Source organism: Salminus brasiliensis, chromosome 2 (assembly GCF_030463535.1).
Source record: "Salminus brasiliensis chromosome 2, fSalBra1.hap2, whole genome shotgun sequence".
NCBI lineage: Eukaryota > Metazoa > Chordata > Actinopteri > Characiformes > Bryconidae > Salminus > Salminus brasiliensis.
The window spans coordinates 4,745,541-4,767,442 of record NC_132879.1 but is presented as its reverse complement, the minus strand read 5'-3'; the positions used below and the strand labels follow the sequence as shown (position 1 = coordinate 4,767,442).

At 41.4% G+C, this 21,902-nt stretch overlaps 1 protein-coding gene across 1 annotated transcript in view; it reads left to right on the top strand.

Annotated features, from left to right (window-relative positions):
- Positions 1 to 5,747: 5,747 nt before the first annotated feature.
- The window catches only part of tmcc3 (transmembrane and coiled-coil domain family 3), a 34,284-nt gene continuing 18,129 nt past the window's right edge, over positions 5,748 to 21,902 (top strand). The window contains exon 1 of the mRNA XM_072674171.1: positions 5,748 to 5,867. Coding sequence (XP_072530272.1) covers positions 5,802 to 5,867 — 66 coding nt within the window. The 5' untranslated portion in view covers positions 5,748 to 5,801. The remainder of the gene's footprint in view (positions 5,868 to 21,902) is intronic.

The following is a 21,902-nucleotide window of genomic DNA, read 5'->3' as shown; positions in this document are numbered from 1 at the left end:
TGTTCTTTAGAAATTTAGGAGGTTCTCCACACTCACACATCTCTATTACAAACACACACACTACCCAACACACACACACACACATACACCAGTGAAACAGTGACCACATATGCCCAGAGCATGCCATTACTGGGGAAAGGGGCCCAACAGTGCCAGCTTGCCAAAACCAGGTCCTGTCATCAATAGCCCGGAGCTCTAACCGCTGAGCCAACTATTTGAAGCACCTGAGGTGTTGTTGGGTGTATGTGTGTGTGTGTGTGTCAGTGTGTTTGGTAGTGTAGTTGTGTTTGTGTATTTGTAAGTGGCCCTGTCCCAACTCTAAACCCTAAGACCCTCATTTTCATGATGCTGTTGAAGGGTAAACAAATGAGCTGTAAGCTTTCAAGGATGTCGGAGGGTTGATAGCAGAATTGGGACACTTGTCTCTTCGACTGTATACATCACTGTTGCTGGAATGTGATTTACTGTGTTTTGCCACCATGTTGGGTTCAACAGTCGCTGTTTTCATGAAAATAGGCCAGAAACACCAGTCAGCAGGGTGTCATCTATTTACATTAAACAAAGCTGTGAACGGTGTTACCTAGGTGAGATAGTCAATAACGTTTGGGTGTTTTTGTAGGGATGTAGTGTTGATATACTATTGAGGATGCATTTTCTTATGCTTCGAGCACTGACTCACTTTACCTGAAAAAAAATCATGTAAAACGTTATGTAATTGTGTTCCAGACGCTATAATGTCCATATATAACCTATTATAACTCGTTTACATTATAGAGGTTTGTAGCGACTCAAAATATCTCAAAATATATAAATATGTAGCCTTTATGAAGGTCTCCTCGGGCATTTATCTGCCCAGCTCTGTGTATCTGCCCAGCTCTGCCCAGCTCTGTGTATCTGCCCAGCTCTACCCAACTCTGCTCATCTGCCCAGCTCTGCCCAGCTCTGCTTATCGGTTCAGCTCTGAGTATCTGCCCAGCTCTGCCCAGCTCTGCCCAACTCTACCCAACTCTGCTCATCTGCCCAGCTCTGCCCAGCTCTGCCCAGCTCTGCTCATCTGCCCAGCTCTGCGTATCGGTTCAGCTCTGAGTATCTGCCCAGCTCTGCCCAGCTCTGTGTATCTGCCCAGCTCTGACTATCTGCCCAGCTCTGCCCAGCTCTGTGTATCTGCCCAGCTCTGCCCAGCTCTGTGTATCTGCCCAGCTCTGCACAGCTCTGTGTATCTGCCCAGCTCTGCCCAGCTCTGTGTATCTGCCCAGCTCTGCCCAGCTCTGTGTATCTGCCCAGCTCTTCCCAGCTCTGTGTATCTGCCCAGCTCTGTGTATCTGCCCAGCTCTGCCTAGCTCTGCTTATCGGTTCAGCTCTGAGTATCTGCCCAGCTCTGCCCAGCTCTACCCAGCTCTGCGTATCTGCCCAGCTCTGCCCAGCTCTACCTAGCTCTGCGTATCTGCCCAGCTCTGCCCAGCTCTGCCCAGCTCTACCCAACTCTGCTCATCTGCCCAGCTCTGCCCAGCTCTGCATATCGGTTCAGCTCTGAGTATCTGCCCAGCTCTGCATATCGGCCCAGCTCTGACTATCTGCCCAGCTCTGCCCAGCTCTGTCCAGCTCTGCCCAGCTCTGTGTATCCCCCCAGCTCTGGTGGAGTAGTGTTGGGTAATGGGTCTGTGCAGGTTTTAGGATCTCATTAAGAGCGGAGACACAGTAGTGAACTCTCTTTACACCGTTTGCTTTTCAATCAGCTCCAATTTGTGAGACGCTTGATCTCATACATTGAGATAAGATGTCTGGGATGTCTTTCTCGGCTCAGTGATAGCAGTGAGTAAGGATTCAGTGTGTGTGTGTATTTGTGTGTGTATGAGCTGTGTGTGGGGTGAGTGGGCTGAGTAAGCAGTGCAGGCACCTGATTGGATAATGAAATCTGGTCTGCTGTCAAACATCTGATTAAAATGTCCACCTGTCAGCCTGTCGGTACACACACAATCTGTCTCCTCAGACTGGCTTAACAAGTTGTGTGTGTGTGTGTGTGGGGGGGGGGGGGCAGGGGTTTAAATCAGATTGAGTCAGAATGCAAGCTCATTACTCATTTCCCTATCCTGTTCAGAGCTCACTGCCATTCTGCTTATTCTTATTCCTATGAATAAGTGTTGCCATCTCATTCTATTACAACCTGAGGAGAGAATAAAATAAACAGCACATTAACAGAACTAAGAATATACTGCTACTAGAAAAGAGTGTTTCCTGAAGGAAACTCAGAATAGTCATGCTGATTAAGTGGTTCACACTTCCAGGCAGTTGGTCTGTGATCAAGAGGTGGAACACTTGCCACTTACAAACACAACTACACTACCAAACACACTGACACACACTCAACCAACTACACTCGTACAAGTTCCTTCAAATGGTTCTTTGAGTGATGCCATAGAAGAACCACCTTTGGTCCCATGTTTGGCTTCTTTGGCTTGGCAGTGGTGGCTCAGCGGTTAGAGCACCAGGCTATTAATAACAGGGTTGTGGGTTCGATTCCTGGGCTCAGCAAGTTGCCACTGTTGGGCCCTTGAGCAAGACCCTTTACCCTTTCTGCTCCCTGGGCGCTGGAGTTGGCTGCCCACCGCTCTGGGTGTGTGTGTACTCACTGCCCCCTAGTTCACTAGTGTATGTGTGCGTGTGTGTGTTCACTACCACAGATGGGTTAAATGCGGAGGACACATTTCGCTGTACAGTGACAAATACGTGGACATTTACCTTTTTTTGTAAGGTTGTTAGGTGGCTGCTATGGTATCTCTGGGGTCATTTCCAGGTGGTTAGTATGATATTGCATCTTGCAAGTGGATGATATGGTACCTTAGGTAGGTATGGTGTTGCTAAGTGGTGGCCAGGTGGTTTCTATGGGGTTGCTAGGTGCTTGCTATAGTATCCCAGGTGGTTGCTCTAGTGTTGCTAGGTGATTTTTATGAGGTTGATAGGTGATTGCCAAAGCTGGGGACTGCTATGGTGCTGCTAGTTGGTGCTAAGGAGTTGCTACAGTATCCCAGCTGGTTGCTATGATGTTGCTTGATAACATTTAGCTACTAAAACCTTGTTCATGAGTTTATTTAGCAGTTTACTGTGTTCTTACACACTTATGTTGATAAATTATGGAGGTTTCATGTTTGTAGGTGGCAATTATTTATGTCTACTGAAGTTGTTTATCTGAAACATACATTCTGATTTATTAGATGCATTATTTGCTCAAAGTTACTCTGCTTTGCTTGAGTAATAGTTTAGGTCTCATATTTTATTCCTGATGAGTGTTATTAGGCCGTGTCCTGGGACGGTTTGATTTCTTGTCCTTTCCTCACCTCTCCCCCCAGAGACCTGCTCTCAGATGGGATTAATACTGCAGCCGTTCAGGTTGAAGGATTTGTGCATTGAGATTAGACTGCCGGCCCAAAGGGGGCACAGTAACAAGCACAGCAAAATCCCCATCTGAACCAGTTCACATGCAAGAGATGAGTATTCACCAAAAGAATAGGGAACATTAAAAATTAATATTACTGACCATGACTTTTTTGTTTGATTTATGATCTTTGACCCAATTCCTGATCAGAGACCAGCAGTACTGCACTCATAAATGTAAAGAATTCTACAGAATTAGGGAATCTACATTATTGCAGCTGAAAAATGTAAATAATGTATGCCTGAATACAAGATGAATACAAACAAGATTTTATTAATAATTAATTTAAAAAAGTTTTTGTTAATGGTCTTTTGGACATTATGCATTCTGCGTTATAAGCATAATTCAGCACTGGACAGAGGAGCTTGGCGCATTTGTAAACCCCTTCAGTTCTTAAGCCTGTTAAAAATTCACCAGCATCATGAGCGACTTTCCACTAAAACATTCATGCACGGAACCATTGTGGCCTGTTTGTGGCGTGAAGGGAACTATCCGATTACTACTTCTTCTTCCTACTGGTCTGACACACAGGAGCTACTGTACACAGAAGCTGTTGAGCAGACAGAGAGACAGCGCATGGTTTAAGAGGTTTAGGGTAAACAGTGTGAGCTCACTGATAGAAGACTACTAGCAGGCTGATTTTAGGCTGTCCGTCAGTTGGTTCAGGGTTTTAGGTGGTTGGTGCGTTGGTTCTGTTTTTTTTCCTTCATGTGGATTGGACTGCAGATGTGCGCTCCAGCTGTGGATAATAACTGTGGGTTGTACTGTAGTTGTAGGACTATATCAGTGGGTTGTAATTGAGGATTGGACTTCAGATGTGGATTGAACTATAGCTGTGCATTAGACTGAGACTGTAGATTTGGATTGGACTGTAACTAGACTGTTGCAGTGGAATGTACTGTAGCTGTATCGTTGGGACTGTAGCTGTGGATTGGACTGTAACAGCGGATTGGACTGTTGATGTGGATTGAAATGTAACTACATTGGACTGTGACAGTGGACTGTAGCTGTAGTTGTGTACTGGACTGTAGCTGTGAATTGGACTGTAGACTTGGATTGGACTGTAGTGTACTGGACTGTAGCTGTGAATTGGACTGTAAATGTGAATTGGACTGTAACTGTGAATTGGACTGTAAATGTGGATTGGACTGTAACTGTGAATTGGACTGTAAATGTGGATTGGACTGTAACTGTGAATTGGACTGTAGTGTACTGGACTGTAGCTGTGAATTGGACTGTAACTGTGAATTGGACTGTAGTGTACTGGACTGTAGCTGTGAATTGGACTGTAGTGTACTGGACTGTAGCTGTGAATTGGACTGTAACTGTGAATTGGACTGTAAATGTGGATTGGACTGTAAATGTGGATTGCAGAAGTTGTCGGCCCCATTATAAAAGTCAACCATAAGCAAGAATCCAGCAGCATGCCCACTGGCTACCTCAAGCACCTACACTGACAGGTAAGAGCTGTAAGAGGGTAGTGGTGTGTGTGTATGTGTGTGTGTGTGTGTGTGTGCGCATGTGTGTGCATGTGCTTAGGGGGTGGAGTGTGTGTCGCGTGTTCTGGATTATCACACGGAGCCAGCCTCCCTAAATAATCCAGAGTAGTAAAGGTATCCGATTCTTTTGGACTCTCAATTGCAATGAACTGAATTCAATGATTCGTCGATTCACAAGTGATATCAAGTTTTTTTTAATGCTTCCCTTCATTAAAACCAATTCAAGCAAATATAAAGTCATTTATACGCACAAATAAATATTATACTGCAGACGTTTCGTATAAACATATAATATTAATATAATAATAATTCGTTTAAAAGTTGTATCATATGTATAAATATCATATGTCAAATATAATAGAATATATATTTAATGATAATTAATGAACAATTGTTTAATGCGTTTGGGAAGGTTATAATTTGAACTGTATTTGTTTTTTATTAGTTTTATCAAATTATCATTTTTATTTTATGATATATTATTAATTGTTTTTTTTTATGTTTTTATGTACAATTATTTAAGATTACGTTTCGATTAGAACGATATTAATAATAATTATTCGGGTATTATTATTATTATATTATTATAGTTGTAATGTGATAATAATAATAATAATAATAATAATAATAATAATAATAACGCAAACAGTGTTTAGACGATACAAATAAATTTGATTACCGTGAATCGGAACGTGAATCGGCTCTGATTCGGGGAGGAGGATTGATTCACTGAAAAGAACCGATTCATTCAAATTCATTCAAAAGAAGGGCTGGCTCACGAGACGGGGTTGGTCGCTCGACAAACAGATCGCGAGAAGAAGGAAGAAAGGAGGACAGACAGCAGCTGCTGCTTCACTGGGACAGCGGCGATGCCCTGCGCCACAGCGCCGGACAAAACTTTCCCCGAAGTGGTCAGAAACTCGTGCGGAGAAACGGTAACACACCGAGCCGGTGTCTGTGCTTCGCTTTGCTAACGCAGCTGTTAGTGGAGAACACGGTGCCTGCACGCGCTTTCTGTGCTCACCGCCGTGTCTCGCGCTGTGTTTGTACACACTGGGGGCTAGTAGCAGACTGCTTGCAGTTCAGGCGTTAGTAACAGTAATCTAAACACTGAGAATTAGCTTGTGTGTGTGTGTGTGTGTGTGTGTGTGTGTGTGTGTGTGTGTGTGTGTGTGTGTGTGTGTGTTCTTGTATTGAGTCCTCATAATGACAGGAAAGCATGCACAGTGTGTACAGGAGCTTGTGAGCTGGACATCACAATAATGATGCTGTTTTCACCACAACGCTTTTATGAAGACCCCAGATAGCCAGCAAATTGCATTTTATTGCTAAGGTAAACGTGTGTGTGTGTGTGTGTGTGTGTGTGTGTGTGTGTGTGTGTGTGTTCAGCTGTAGGCTGTTTGGCTTTTTGTGGGGACCAGATGTTCCAAGGAAGATGAGGACAGGACTATTTTGACGTTGTGGGGACATTTGGCTACAATGAACTATTGCATTAAATGCATTAATACATTTTGGAAACAAGCTTTTAATAGAAAAAATAAACAAGCCTAATAATGATCTGTTTCTGGAGCTTTGACAGTGGTTGAATTGTCAACATGTAAAAAAATATAGGATATGCACTGCAGTAGCAATGCTAGAAGAACCACTTTGGTGCTATAAAGGGCCGATTTTGTAAAAGACTTGGACTCATAACTCTCATCAAAAGTGACTCTGCTGTAGCATCGTCCAAAGGACCCTTCATTGCTCCTTAATTCTAGATTGAATGGAATATCCAGCCTTAGTGTGGGTGGGTATCGGTCGGGAGGAATAAATGCCAAAAAAAACCAGGATAGTTGATTTATTAAAAGAAGTAGAAGAGGCTAGAGGTTCGACTTTTTGTTGTTTGTTTTGTTTTTTGAGGTTGGGGTTAGGTTAGGTTAGGTGGAACACAGCAGCATTCACATATGCTAATGCAGAAGCGCCTATCAGCAACCCACAAAGTCAGAAATAAAATGTGTGTGTGTGTGTGTGTGAGCTTTAACATGTGAGCCAGGCTGCAAGTGAGAATATCTAAAAACATTCACCAGAAGTTTGACACAATAGCTTTCATAGCATATTTGGTGTTTTGTAGTTTTGCACTGGAGCTATGAGCAGTGGTTGAGTAATAATAATTTATAATAATAAAAATAGAAAAAAAGAAATATTTGTAAAATATTTTTTTTTAGTTTTTTTTTAGTGTTTTTAGGAATATTTTAGTATCTTCTTCAAATTATGCCCAAATGCAAAGCTACTGTAAACCTTTTTAATGTAAAAAGACCTTTTTAATTGACTAACAAAAGAAGCGACACCACTCTTAACACTATTATCATCATTGGTTCTATGAAAATTAACCCAAAAAAGGACCAGTTTAAGCCTTTAAATGGTTATTTGACTTCTCGTGGTTATATATAGAACCATTAAATAGAACCCGTAGAAAAAAATATTATTTGACTCAGTACAACAATGAAACAGGCCCCAAGCCACATCCTGAGGTGGTCAGAGACGCATCTGACCACATTAATCTAGTAGTGTGAACACCAACACTTCTTGATGCATTCCTGACAGCAAAGCCCCGCCCACGTCAACCGTGTCACTGTCCCAGCCGGAAAATACGCAAAAACTGCGAAACCACGCCGTCCCCCATCTGCACAACTAACGAACTAATGGATAAGGGCGACACTCGTGGCTGGTGCACAAGCGAAAACAGGTTATTAATGTGCACCATGCCCCTCCTTTAGGGGAAATGATGCACAATATCCAATCACAAGTGCTCACAGGAGATGCATTTAAATGCTGTGTGTGTATCGGCAGTCATTTGTGATCGGATCACCTGAGATGCACTCCAAGGCTTATTACACTCTAAGGTGTATTACTCAGTAACTACAGGGACGTCTGTACTAGAGGCTTGTAATAACACTTTTGGCCGCCGGCGGACCCTAGGCTGTTTAGGGGATGAAGCCAGGTGTGAACGGGGCCTTAGTAGTGGGCTCGTAAAAGTAGTGGAAGCCTTTTTTATTATAATGTAATGTTAGTGGTTGTGTATAAGCTAGGGTTGGACGATATGTTAACAGCATTATATCACAGTATTTGAAGAGATTTTCACAATACACAATATTTATTGCAGTATTTTGATTAATCTCATATAAATGCACCAGTAGCAGCAGATTTTACAAACTGCTATCCGAATACAGTCGTATACTTGCACTATACAGTGATTTTCCTTTTCAAAATTTGCTGCATTACAACCAGTTGGTCAGTGATATCTAAGATTTATTATAGGTGCCCTCAAATATTGTCATATTGCTAATCTCTAATATAAGCTTCTATTACTTGTTGGCTATATTAGCCTCACAGTTCCAGTAGAGCTAGAGGATATGGAAAAAATGGATATCAAGATATTTAAAGAAATTTTTTACGATATACAATATGTAGCACAATATTTTGTCATGTAGACAAAATGAACCAACAGCGTAAGATTTTTTAATTGCTATCCATATACTCTCCTATACTGAGGACCGTGATTTTGCACTCTATTGAATGAATGAAGACTGATTACACTCTTTGTAATTAAACATGCAGTTAATCAGTGTCCTTTAAGCACTGACGATATTCACAATACTCTCATAAAAGCATATTGGTACTTTATCACAACAACAGTGATAAAATATTGTCATATTGCCCAGCTCTAAGTTCCAGGGTTAAAATAACGAAGCAAGCTTCATACCTTCAGACCGCACCCATGTCTTGGTGGATGAAGTGTGTTTGGACTGATGTGGAAACGCGTGTGTGATTTTCAGATTTTCCAGTGAACTATTGCTTTAACTTGCTGCTAATTAAAACAGCAGCCGCCCCACACAGAACGATGCCTTCAGGCTCGTGTGTGTACAGTTCAACGGCGCTCTTTCTTTCAAGCATTGGGCAGCGGGCCATGCAGTCCGAGTTTAGCAAGCCAAACAGGTTTTTTTCCCTAACACTTGATCCGTCTCTGATGGCGAAACCAAGCAAAATCCTTTTTCTTTCTTGCCCCACGTGCGGGTCGTTCCGGCCTGCCTTGACAGCAGGACATTACACACACAAATTCATAAGATAACTGTAAGCCAGGGTGCAGCAGGGTTGCTAGACCAAGTGCATGTGTGTGTGTGTGTTTGTGTGTGTGTGTGTGTGTGGACAGGAACAACATTGTCCATTCTAGGAATGTCTGCTAAGGAGGCTTTTGGTACTAGAAGCGTGCCAGGCATGGTAGGCTGGAATTCTTATGCTAATAGTCTTCTTGATAGTGTGATTCCCAGTCATGTGGGAGATATTTGGTGGAGCGTGAAATAGCGTCCTTCTTACAAGTGTGTGTGTGTGTGTTTTAAAAGTTTCTCTTTATGCTTGCTTTTTATATTTACACTGTCAATCGTAACATAGTAAGAAATGGCATATGGGGCAATGGTGGAAAAGGTTGTACTGGTTTTAAGAGGGAGAAAGAAGGAGATGTTCAATTCAGTCTTGTAACAAAGCTATCCTGAAACATCAGACTTTTACCTTTTACACTGTGTGATGTGATGTTGCTAGCGGGGTGTTTATTCCTGTGAGGCAGACGAGCGTTTGAGCTGTCTGAGCAGCCTTCTTTTATAGCCTTGCTTTTATCTTACAGTTGTTCTTTTCATTGTGTCAGAATTTCAGTATGAAATGACTCAAATCTTTCTTCATGGACTTTCATTGATAGTTACAATATTATTCCTTCTCCTTTAAAGTTACCTTTTGGAGATATGAGGTTTTTGCATGACTGTGACGATATGCATTCATGTAGTCAAGTGCTTCAGTTAAACACAGCCAGTTTTAAAGCTCAGTAGTTTTTAAAGAAAAAAATGTATCAACTGATACTCAAGATTTTAACATCATATAAAAAAAGGTATTGTGGCCACCATTTAATTTTCCTAGTATGATAACGGTCTCAGAAAATATCACGGTTTTACAGTGTCATGGTATACAGCATTTAACAATTGTTAAATTATTTACATTTACATTTACATTTATGGCATTCAGCAGACGCTCTTATCCAGAGCGACTTACAAAGTGCTTTGCTATTTACCCAAGAAAACCTCAAGAAAAATTATTATTATCAGTGACCCTTAAAAGGATTAAAAGGACCCTTAAAAGGATTAAAAGCAGGATTGTTTTGGTTGAACAAAAGCTTTTTTTTAGTTAAAACATGAACATTTTAATGGAAGTATGTGTAAAAGGTCTCTCTCTTGAAAATAAAATAAATAAATAAAAAGCTGTTCATAAGGTGGAGCTGTTTTGAATGATTTTGTATCCAGTTAATTATTTTTTATTATTGATCATTCTGCTGATTATTTTCTCTGTTTGTTTAAAACTATGAAAGCAAGTAAGAAATTAAGATTCTTTGTTTGGTTGCATTATACCTGTATTAAGCAAATGTATATGGTATGATGAGCACCAGTTTTATATTTCATACTGTTAAAAATACTAAATAGAATAAACTTTTTACTGCAGCTGAACTCATTTACTAAGAGTGGCTGATATGGCTTAAATATAATATCATGACGCTTTTCAAAGCACGCGATAGAGCTGGATAATATGAATAGTTCATTTGAACGTTATTGTGAGATTTTGTTGTGATGAGGGTATGCTTTTCTAAGTGCGGATTGTGAATATAAAAAACAGTGACCAACTCTATGTTTAATAACATAAAATGTCTTTTAAGTATTGTGAAATAATAATGTTATATCGCCCGTCCTTGCTATTATATGAATAGCATTGAGCTGTGGAGCAGTGGAAGAATTGTGTTCTCTGGAATGATGGATGGTGCTTTAGGACCTTAGTACTTTTGGGATGAGTTGGGGAGTTGGGGATGAGGTGGGGTGGTGATCATCCAATATCCAAAACCTCACAGCAATAAAGAATGGGCCTTACTTATGTCAATATAGTGTATATATAAATAGTATTTTCAGTGCTATATTGAACCATTTGCATGATGTTTTCCTTAACATGTAAATGAAGAACATTTTAAACAAATGGATAAGAACCATTTAAGCGCTCAAAGAGTTCTTTTACTTGTCATGGTTCTAGGTATTATCATTGTATTTACTGAAGAACCCTTGAAGAACCACTTCAGGAGTTTCTGTTTTGTAATTTAATGTTAAAACATTTAATTGAAAATGACTTTGGCAACAAACTTCTGTATTGGAAAAGTCTCCTGTCGCGTTGGAGTGTTTGGCTCATTACAAGCAGATGTTCTGAAATGCGAGTCTTATGCGTTCATGGTTCACTTAGTTGCGCAGTAATGAGCTGAAGATAGGGAAGCTCTTCCTATTAGACACTTGGTAATTGAATCGCTTTACAATCACAGCTTGACGTGCACTAATGAAATGTCAGGGATGAACAGAATGGAGACGTAAAGTGTGTGTTTTTTATTCTGACTGGTCGACACGAATTACCTCTAACATTTGCTTAGCAACGAGTCGCTCAGATCACACGGTGAAGGACCTTTCCGTTTGGACTGACAGAGCTATGAGTGTGCAGTCTTGCCCAGCTCCTGTTCTTGTAGGGACACTGTGGTAGACATAGGTTTTCTTTATTGTAGCCGACTGCATTCCCAGTGTTGCCAGGGCAACCCAATGATTTCCCCAGCCTTTGAAATCTTCTGTGCTATTGGCCAGAATGAACTCTGATGGTCAGTCTGTTGCCCTACCGGATCAGAGCTGATCTGTTTTACAAAGCATGCTGTCTGTCAAACTTTAGAGCTGACTAGATTTAATATTTTTGTTCATTAGTTTCCTTTTTATATTTTAATTCAAATTAGATTTTTTGTTTGTATTTTTGTATTTGTTTAGATTTGAAAAAAGTCTAGTATAATTTTGTTTTTCTCAAAGTTAGTATAGAGAAACTTAATGACTTACTGAGGTGATTACCAGGACTTACCAGGGATTGCAATATCTACTATGCAAATGTTTTAAATGTAATGTTAATAAAGGTAAAATACTGGCAATTCTGAGTGAGATCATTTTAGGTACTGTTTTTTCCTGCATGGACAAATGAATGGATTTTAAGCTCTCAAATCATTAAACAGCTTTTTTTCACCAGTATTAGTGACCTCGTTGGCTTGGGAGTAATTTTCTCCCCTTGTAGTGATCCGAGTGCTTATGGTTAAACCAGCTTTGGGCCAGAAGCTCTTGTGCACAGCGAATAAGCAAACTGAGATGCCCTGAGGAGGCCAGTTTTGCTCTTGGTCTGAACTCTGGTGTGGTTTCTTTAAAGTAAGAGTGTAATATGGACCAAAAGCGTTGTGGCTGACCAATCCGAATGAATGCTGTGCTCTCTCTGCAGCAGTGCTTTTTTACCCGACAATAGACAAGCTTGCTTGGATGCGTTTAATCACATTAAAATTACTGTTCAAAAAACTGTCAAACCTCTCGCACACTGTCAAACCTCTCGCACACTGTCAAACCTCTCGCACACTGTCAAACCTCTCGCACACTGTCAAACCTCTCACACACTGTCAAACCTCTCGCACACTGTCAAACCTCTCGCACACTGTCAAACCTCTCACACACTGTCAAACCTCTCACACACTGTCAAACCTTTCACTCACTATCAAACCTTTCACTCACTATCAAACCTTTCACTCACTATCAAACCTTTCACTCACTATCAAACCTCTCACACACTGTCAAACCTCTCACACACTGTCAAACCTCTCGCACACTGTCAAACCTCACGCACACTGTCAAACCTCTCGCACACTGTCAAACCTCTCGCACACTGTCAAACCTCTCATGCTTACTGTAAAACCTCTCACACACTGTCAAACCTCTCGCACACTGTCAAACCTCACGCACACTGTCAAACCTCACGCACACTGTCAAACCTCTCGCACACTGTCAAACCTCTCGCACACTGTCAAACCTCTCATGCTTACTGTAAAACCTCGCGCACACTGTCAAACCTCTCATGCTTACTGTAAAACCTCTCGCACACTGTCAAACCTTTCGCACACTGTCAAACCTCTCATGCTTACTGTAAAACCTTGCGCACACACACCATCAAAACTCTTACACAGACTGTTAAACGTCACACATCAAACTTCTCACTCACTGTCAAACCACTCACTGTCAAACCTCTCACTCACTGTCAAACCTCTCATGCTCACCTCACACACACACACCATCAAACCTCTTACACAGACTGTTAAACATCACACATCAAACTTCTCGCTCACTGTCAAACCTTTCATGCTCACTGTCAGACCTTTTTCCTCACTGTCAAACCTCCCACACTGTCAAACCTCCCACACGGTCAGACCTCTCACTCACCGTCAAATGTCCCGCTCAGTCAGACCGAACACACTATACAAACCTCTCCTTTACTGTCAAACCTCACTGCCAGACTCTCACACATAATAAAATCTCTCATGCTCACTGTTAAACCTCTTACACTCACTGTAAGACCTCTCACACACTGTCAAACCTCTCTCACACACTGTCAAACCTCTCTCTCACTCACTGTCAAACCTCTCTCTCACTCACTGTCAAACCTCTCTCTCACTCACTGTCAAACCTCTCTCTCACTCACTGTCAAACCTCTCTCTCACTCACTGTCAAACCTCTCTCTCTCTCACTGTCAAACCTCTCTCTCACTGTCAAACCTCTCACACAATGAAACCCCTCACACACTATGAAACCTTTCACACACTGTCAAACTCCTCACTGACTGTCAAATCTTTGTTACAGTGAAACCTCTTTCACACTTTCTCACAGCTCAGACTTCACACACACACACACACACACACACACACACACACACAAACATTATTAAACCTCAGAAAGACAAATAATTTGATAAGGGTTTGATAGTGTTTGTGTATGTGTGAGGTTTTGACAGTATGTGTGTATACAGCTTCACAGTGTGTATGGGGGTCTAGTTTGAATATTGGCCTGCAGGGTCTGTCATAATGAAGCACAGTGTATGATGTTGTATGAGCTTTGTAATTATTATAGAATAACTCAGTAATTAGTTAGCCAACTTTGAACATGGCCCATGAGATCTGAAGGCATGAATGCTATATATGTCATAAATATGAAATATGAATATAAAAATGGATAGAAATTGTGGACGTTATGGTCACATTATTGCTTTTGCACAAACAAGAGATATGAGTTATATTTTTTTATGTTATGAGCTGCAGTACTGTGTCTGTTCGTCCCTGTTCTGAGGTTGACTCTTAGCTCATGGGTATAATGACTGTTTTCATTATTGTACCCTCACCACCCATCAGAGTGAAAAACAAGTTTCAGTCTTTGGCAAATTAAACACACATTAAACCTAAATTTCACAACATGTCCAAATGTTTGTGGACACCGCTTATAATTAATGCATTCAGCTACTTTAAGTACTTTAAGTGCATTTAAGTACTTTAATTGCTGACACAGATGTGCAAATGCATACACACACACAGCTACTCTGGTCCCTGTAGAGGAGTACTGTCAATAGAATAGGACTGCCTAGTGTTGGGTGTGGTCTAGAGAGGTATAAAGCTCCCAGCATTGAGCTGTGGAGCAGTGGAAGAACTGTGTTCTCTGGAATGATGGTGGGTGGTCCATCCAATAATTTTGGGATGAGTTTGGGAGTTGGGGGATGAGGTGGGGAGGTGATCATCCAACATCTGGTACAGAGGTTATGATTCAATATACTGTAATATTTTAAGCAAGACGATATTTAGCGATTTAGCTATTGGAGTATAAAAAGGCACCATCATTGGATATAATAAGATAAAAGGTAACTTTTTATGCAGTCAGATCAGTGGGGTCTGCAAACAGGTTACAACAGTGCCCCCTAGTGTTTGGGGGTTTAGACGCAGCACTAAATAAACCACTGTCTGACTCCAGTGTTTACATTTAAACTATTTATTAAGAATCAGTACTGTGTTTTTTAGGAAACAATACAGTCATGCACAACATAATAGCACGATAATTCACTATATCAGTATTTTCATACAGCACCCAGTGACTTAGATCTCACACTCAGCTGCGGATGTGCACAGAATGCTGCCTCTTCAAATGCTGCTGTCTGTCTCGCTGTCTCTCTCTCTCTCTCTCTCGCTCTCTCTCTCTTGCTCTCGATCTCTCTTTTTCTCTCTCTCTCTCTCTCTCTCTCTGAATTATTACTGCTTATGTCCTTGCAGTGACTGTGCTCTTCTCTGAGGCCATAACTTACAGCTTTTCTTATATATTGTGTGTGTGTGTGTGTGTGTGTGTGTGTGTGTGTGTGTGTGTGTGTGTGTGTGTTGTCAGATGAAGCACTGGTACTGGCAGTACCCCAGAGTCATCTCTGTGAAGTTAGATTTGTGGGTGTCTGGGGGAAGAGGGTACATTGTGATCTGTGGTCAACTCATCTATTCTCTTCCTGTTCACTTGCTCTTGCCCAGTCTTTCTCTCTCTCTCTCTCTCTCTCTCTCTCTCTCTCTCTCTCTGCCTTGTTTTCTCTGTGCAGTAGGTTTAATTTATATTTAATAAATAACAACTCGAGCACAAACTCGCACTGAGGACTCGTGGCGCCACAGACTGACCCAGAAGTTTACATTCACATTGATGACATTTGATTGACTCTCTTATCCAGAGTGCCTTGCTTTCTCCTATAGAGCTGCAGTTTTGAACATACAAGTAAATTGTAACTTATTGCGTAGCCTTAATTAACACACACAGCACAGAGTATGGAAGTAGAAACGGTTTAAAGTCCAAACCTTTGCAGTGTAATTTAGTAATACAAAAATGAATAAAATGTATCAGATCACAACAGTTACTGCCCAAAGCGAGCAAACTGAAAGACCGAGCCGTTCTGAATGGATTCCCTTCATATAAGAGGGATGCAGACATTTCAGTCAGTTTATATTTAGTGCATCTGATTTTTTTTCAGAGTGTGATTGGATGGAAAATTTGCGTGGTTTCGATTGTCATTATTGCTTTGTTGCCCAAACCAGCTGCCACTCCTTTAGAGGTTTCCTGTTTCAGTGGACTCAGCTCTATCTGCAGCCTTGAGTCTCTGTGTCTCTTTGATGTCTGTGCAGTAGAACTGGTTTTGTGTGTGTGTGTGTGTGTGTGTGTGTGTGTGTGTGTGTGTGTGTGTGTGTGTGTGTGTGTGTGTGTCTGAATGTGTGTCAGTGTGAGAGCGGAAGGATTACGGTAAGATGCAGTACAGTTCTGACAGAAGATTTGCCTAAACCCCTCAAACGTGTTCTCTCTCACACACACACACACACACACACACACACACACACACACACACACATTCACACACCTAAATGCACGGCCACAGACAAGCAAACACCAAGAAAACGAGCAAACCACTCTTCCTTTCACCATAATTTGGGGTTTTGTGCAAATGTAGTCACCCCATTTTGTGTGTGTGTGTGTGTGCGCGTGTGTGTGAGGCAAAGAGATAACTGTGTTTGTTCTGCTGCTTGCTGACCGGCCCCAGAAGATGAAAGTGTGTGTCTTGTGTCTGTGTGTGACCTTCATAAATTTCAAAGCAGATATATCAAAAATGTGTTGAAAGGGGCTTTCAAGTGGTGCAGCTGTCTAAGCGCTAGCACTATCACCAGGACATCACTGTCACTCTCCCTGGGTAGGTAGGATGGCCTCCTCCCTCTCCCCAATCACTCCTTCTCCTCTAAGTGTGTTTAGGAGCATAAAGACATGGTGGAGACTCATGTGGATAGAGGGAGTCATACACTATATAGCCAAAAGTATTGGGACACCTGCTCATTCATTGATTGTTCCGAAATCAATGATATTGAAATCAGTTAAGTTTATTTTGCTTTTGAGTAACTGTCTCTACTGTCCAGGAAAGAAGAAAGCTTTCTACTGGATTTTGGAGAAGAATTGCTGTGTGGATTTGACTGAATTCAGCGCCAAAAGCATTAGTAAGGTCAAGACTATGGGGGATGATCACTGAGAATTGCTGTGTGGAGTTGACTAAATTCAGCAGCAAAAGTGTTAGTAAGGTCATGACTCATCCTGAAAGTATTGGATAAAGCACCATCCATCTTTCCAGGAAATGCAGTTCTTCCACAGATTTATACCCCTCTAGCCCACATCTGTCATTAGGCAGCATGCTGCCAACAGGTTCAGGTTCATCCAGAGAGTCTTATTCTATTAGCAGGACTTCTCTACAGGGACTAGACAAGCTGTATGTGTGTGCATTTGCACATCGGTGTCATCAGTGGGTGCAGCTTAAAGTAGCTGAATGCATTCATTAAAAAGGGTGTCTACAAACATTTGGACATGGTGTTTCTGCCATTTATTGTAATCTTTTCCATTTCTGTGTACAAAATTGCTACACCTTCTATTATTATTCTAATTATGCCAGTAATTAATCCTAACAACCGCTTACGGATGTCATGACTCACCCACCTGAATGTGTGTGTGTGTTTGTTTATGTTGGGACATTTCTGCCCTTTTTATACAAAAATCTTGTGCATTTAAAAATGGCAACTTTACGGGAGAAGGTAAAAAAAAAAAGATTCTTAACTTTCAGTGAAAATCAGTGTAAAAAGATTAAATTCCAAGTCATTTTGGAGCATTTCTATTGGCCCATTCATCATGAAATTTTGACACAGTGTAAAGCTGGCAGATTCACGTTATGTCAAACAGTGAAAGTGATTTTGTACGATATGTAGACATATTGCTTATTACATAAATAACAACCGTGCCTCCTTCAGATGAACACCTGCTTAAAGCTTTCTTTAAATCTTTCAGAGGAAGAACTAACCAAAGCTCCACACTCGCTTCAGATCAGAGAACATCTACAGGTGTTGGTATCCACCCTTCCACTGTGAGAAGACACCTCAATGCTGTGGGTCTGAAAGGATAGGGAGCTCATGATGGAGCTAATACTGACAACGGTTCTTGCAGAGAAATCAAAGAAAAGAATATGCTGACATTCAGCTGATTTCTGCAGAAACACTGAAAGTGAGTCTCCTGAAAAGAATGGAAGCTGTTGGGAAAAGGTGGAGCTCTAAACACGGACACTTGTCATTTTCTGTGGGCTATTACTTCCTCCAAACACTGGGAAATCAGCTGTTTTGACAGAAAATTACATGCAAGTAGGGTGGTCTGGGCCTTTTCCCTGTGCACTCTATGACCTCACGTCCTGACACAGTATAATAACAAACATTTGTGTGTGTTTGTTTAACCTGAGGGCAGCCCTTGATTTGCCCTCGTTTCTGAAACATAGGTTTACTGTTTAACCTCAGTTCTGCCTGTAATGGCTTAGCAGCTCTGAGTCACCCCTGACCCTCTCCAATTAACACAGCAGTTCACCATCATTATCTTCAGGCAGTAAGAGTGTGTGTGGCGAGGAGTTTCAGCAGAACTCAGCAGCATTTAGGCCCATTTAATGTGTATAGTTTCTTATTTTGGTTGATTTTGGTTTACAGCCTGGTTTGTGGCCTTTGGACATTGTGTTGCAGTGTGGTTTCCATACAGTTGACATGTCTCATATTTGTGATGTGCAGGACTTCCTCAGTGTTTCCTGAAGACGGTTCCAGGCCATTAGATATAGAAGGTCTTAGAAGTTTTAGTCTCACTCATCCACTGATATAGATGGTAAACATACAAAACGAGTATTCCAAGATTCCAGATTCAAGAGTTTATTGTCATATGCACAGCAGAAACAAGCAGTTACACTGTGCAGTGAAATTCTCACTTTGCAGTTCCTCCATTTACTGACATAATCTTATAAATATCAATATAAAATGAGAGAAACCGAATATACAATATATATATTGTATATATATATATATATGTATATGTGTGTGTGTGTGAAGTGCATTGTGCAAGCACAAAAGTAAACAGTATGGATATATGTAGTGGGCTTATATTAATGGGTGCATGTCAGAGTTCAGCCAGTTCAGAGTGAAAGGGGGGAGGAGGTGTTCACAAGCCTGATGACTCGTGGATAGAAACTGTTCGTCAGCATCGTATAATATGCTCAGGTCGAGGGTGTCACAATAGAGGGTGTGCATTGATGCCACGTTCCCGCTGGAACACACCCCCGTTGTTGGACTGACTGGCAAAACATTACGCAGCAGGGCTGTGGCATTTATTAGGCCAAACAGTTAAACCAGCAATGAAATAAGTGATTATCTGCTCAAGTTAAAGGCAGTTGGACTACAGCGATCCATCTAAATTACCAAATAACTGATGGTCCATGTGTATAGGACGTGTAGCCAGGAACGTCCAGGTAACTGAGGCTCAAATCACACACATTTAGAGACTCATTTCTGAAAGCACAAGGTCGAAGAATGGTCTTAGGAGTGTTTTCCACTGACCTTTGGGCTTTTCATCAAACTCCACTAGTCGTTTAGCTTACAACTGCGGTGAGCATGAGTTTATTTCCACCTGTTTTCAGACTGTGACGTAACTCCATCCACCCAAACCTCCATTCATCTGCTCTTACCTCTTACATCAGAGCATCCTTACACAAAAAAATGGCTCGGTCATGATGCTCCAGTGAAGCGGACATGTCGAGTTCCTGTGAAGCTCATAGGTAGGTTAGTGCTTAGGCTAACGTCTTACCTAATGGCCTCACCCAATGTCTGTTTGTACTTTAATAATAAAAGGTGGTCTCTGACTTTTCCTTAGTATTGTATGTGTATATAACCGTAAAGGCCTCATACTCTCATGATTTACCCTAGTTTAATAGTAGTTAATAATTCATCCATTTATTGTAACGGCTGAAAAAGAAGCCTTATAATGAATGATTTAATAAGACAGGGGCTTCAATGGGTTGACACATGCTGTAGTGTTTCTCTTTGTGCAGTCATGACGTAGGTCCCTACTTCAAAACAATCATGGCGTAGTTAACATATTACACAAAGGCCAACGAAACCCATTGAACTGTCCGCTTCTTGACAATCAGACAATCCATGGAAGTAATAAAGCAATAAGTCAAGAGTCATGTAGGTACTTGTATCTTCTTCCAAGGAGGAAAATTGCCAGGTTCAGATCTGCTGCAGGATGGCTAAATCAAGGGTGTTTTGTTCTCCTCTGCCTTTCCACCGCTTTTCCATTCAAGCACTGTTTAGCATTTTCCCTGAATCCGACACTTCAGCACATTAAATTAAAGCCATTAGTTAATCATCAGACCATTTTCATGAGCTGAAGTGGCTGCATTAAGCTATAACAGCCTAATTTGAAGCTGACCTTCATAGATGCTCTGAAATCTGACTGTATGGATGAAAGCTGTGAGTGGTAAACCCTCAAACTCTAGGCTTAACCAATAGGTATTAGTTTTAACAGTTATCATGTCATTGCTGTCAAAAATGGTATTTCCAGAATGTAATTTTGGAGCATTTCTATTGGTCCAGTCATCATGAAATGGAAAGAACTTCATTCAAATTCTGTCAAAAAGTGAAGAACGGTAAAAATGTAGATACAAGGTTTTTGCTTGACAGCAACAACAACCATATAAGAGCTATTATTATTGATACAGTTAGTACTGTTAAACGTAAGTGTAACTTATGTAGTTTAGCTGTAATCTATGCATCACAATAGTTTCCATTAATGTATCTGCATGTGTTGAGTCATTGGCCTTCACGCTAAACCCATTCCTGATTAACAGCAGATTCCAGGGTAAAAGTATATGCAAATGATTTAGTCACTGCTGTTCTGTGATGACTAATAAAATATTAGGTAATCATAACCAGTCCTATAATCCACTTATAGTAATAATGAAATTTGCAACATATCTGTATGCTAAATTCTACATTACATAGAAGCATTGTGCCTCTGAGGAGCCCTTTGGCTCATCTTCTAGATTTGAGTGCTGTATGTCGACCAGCATCTAAGGTTTGCCATAGACTTGAGAAACTCTGATAATAAGTACATTACCCCACCTTCCCATGTAAAAACAATCCCATCCAAATAGGACATTAAATATCTGTCCGATATTCTACCTTTTTTGTGACCATTTCCCAACTTCTCATTATTCCTTAGGGTGCCTCCCTGGAAAAGCAGTCCAGGCTGTTGCACTCCTTACTACTCCTACTTTGGCATGAATAGGTAGGGCTGAACTGCAGTGGGCCTCAACAAAACGGTGAAAGTGTCTTAGTGCTCGATTTAAGCCTGCTCTCCATGAATACAGCTGCCCAGCGGGGTGTCTTTAGGCATGATGGTGACTCTCTTGGTGTGGATGATGCACAAGTTAGTGTCTTCCAACAGACCCACCAAGCATGCCTCGCTAGCCTCCTGCAGGGCCATGATGGTGGAACTTTGGAAGTGGTCTTAAAGTGGTCTTAAAGTCCTGAGTTGTCTCGCACATTAGGTGCGGGAAGAGGGCTTACAGATCAGCAGCTTAGTGGATTTATCGTAGTGGCGGACCTCCTTTAGAGACACAGTGCCAGACCTGTAACAGTGAGGCTTCTTCATGCTGCCGGGGTGTTCATGTGGCTGGGGTGCTCTTACGAACAGCCTTGGTGGTCAGCTGCTTCCTTGGGGCCTTGCCATGGGTGGACTTATGGGCTGCTTGGTTCTTGCCATGGCCTCGAAGTCTCTGGAAAAGACTTGGTCAGAAGGGTCTTGCAGTTGTTCAGTGTTTGCAGATGTACTGACAACGCGTATCGTCTACTCAGAAAATCAATTAATGATATGATTTATCAGGATGATGATGACATATTGGCCGTGTCCGACAGTGTGTTACTTTTACTAATGCAATGCCACTTTAGCTGTGTGTGAGTGTACTAAATACAGGCTGACTGCTCATATCGGTTTCATCACATTACCCCTAAAGCAGGACTTCTCTGACAGGATTACAGTGCACACACACTCACACAGACCTACTACGCTACAAACCCAGCTTGTGTCTACTTCATCCCTCCCCCTCCCCCCTGCTCTTCCCAGCTGGGCTGTGGAGGGGAGACTGTTAATCTGTGTTCTAGAAAGAAGGGA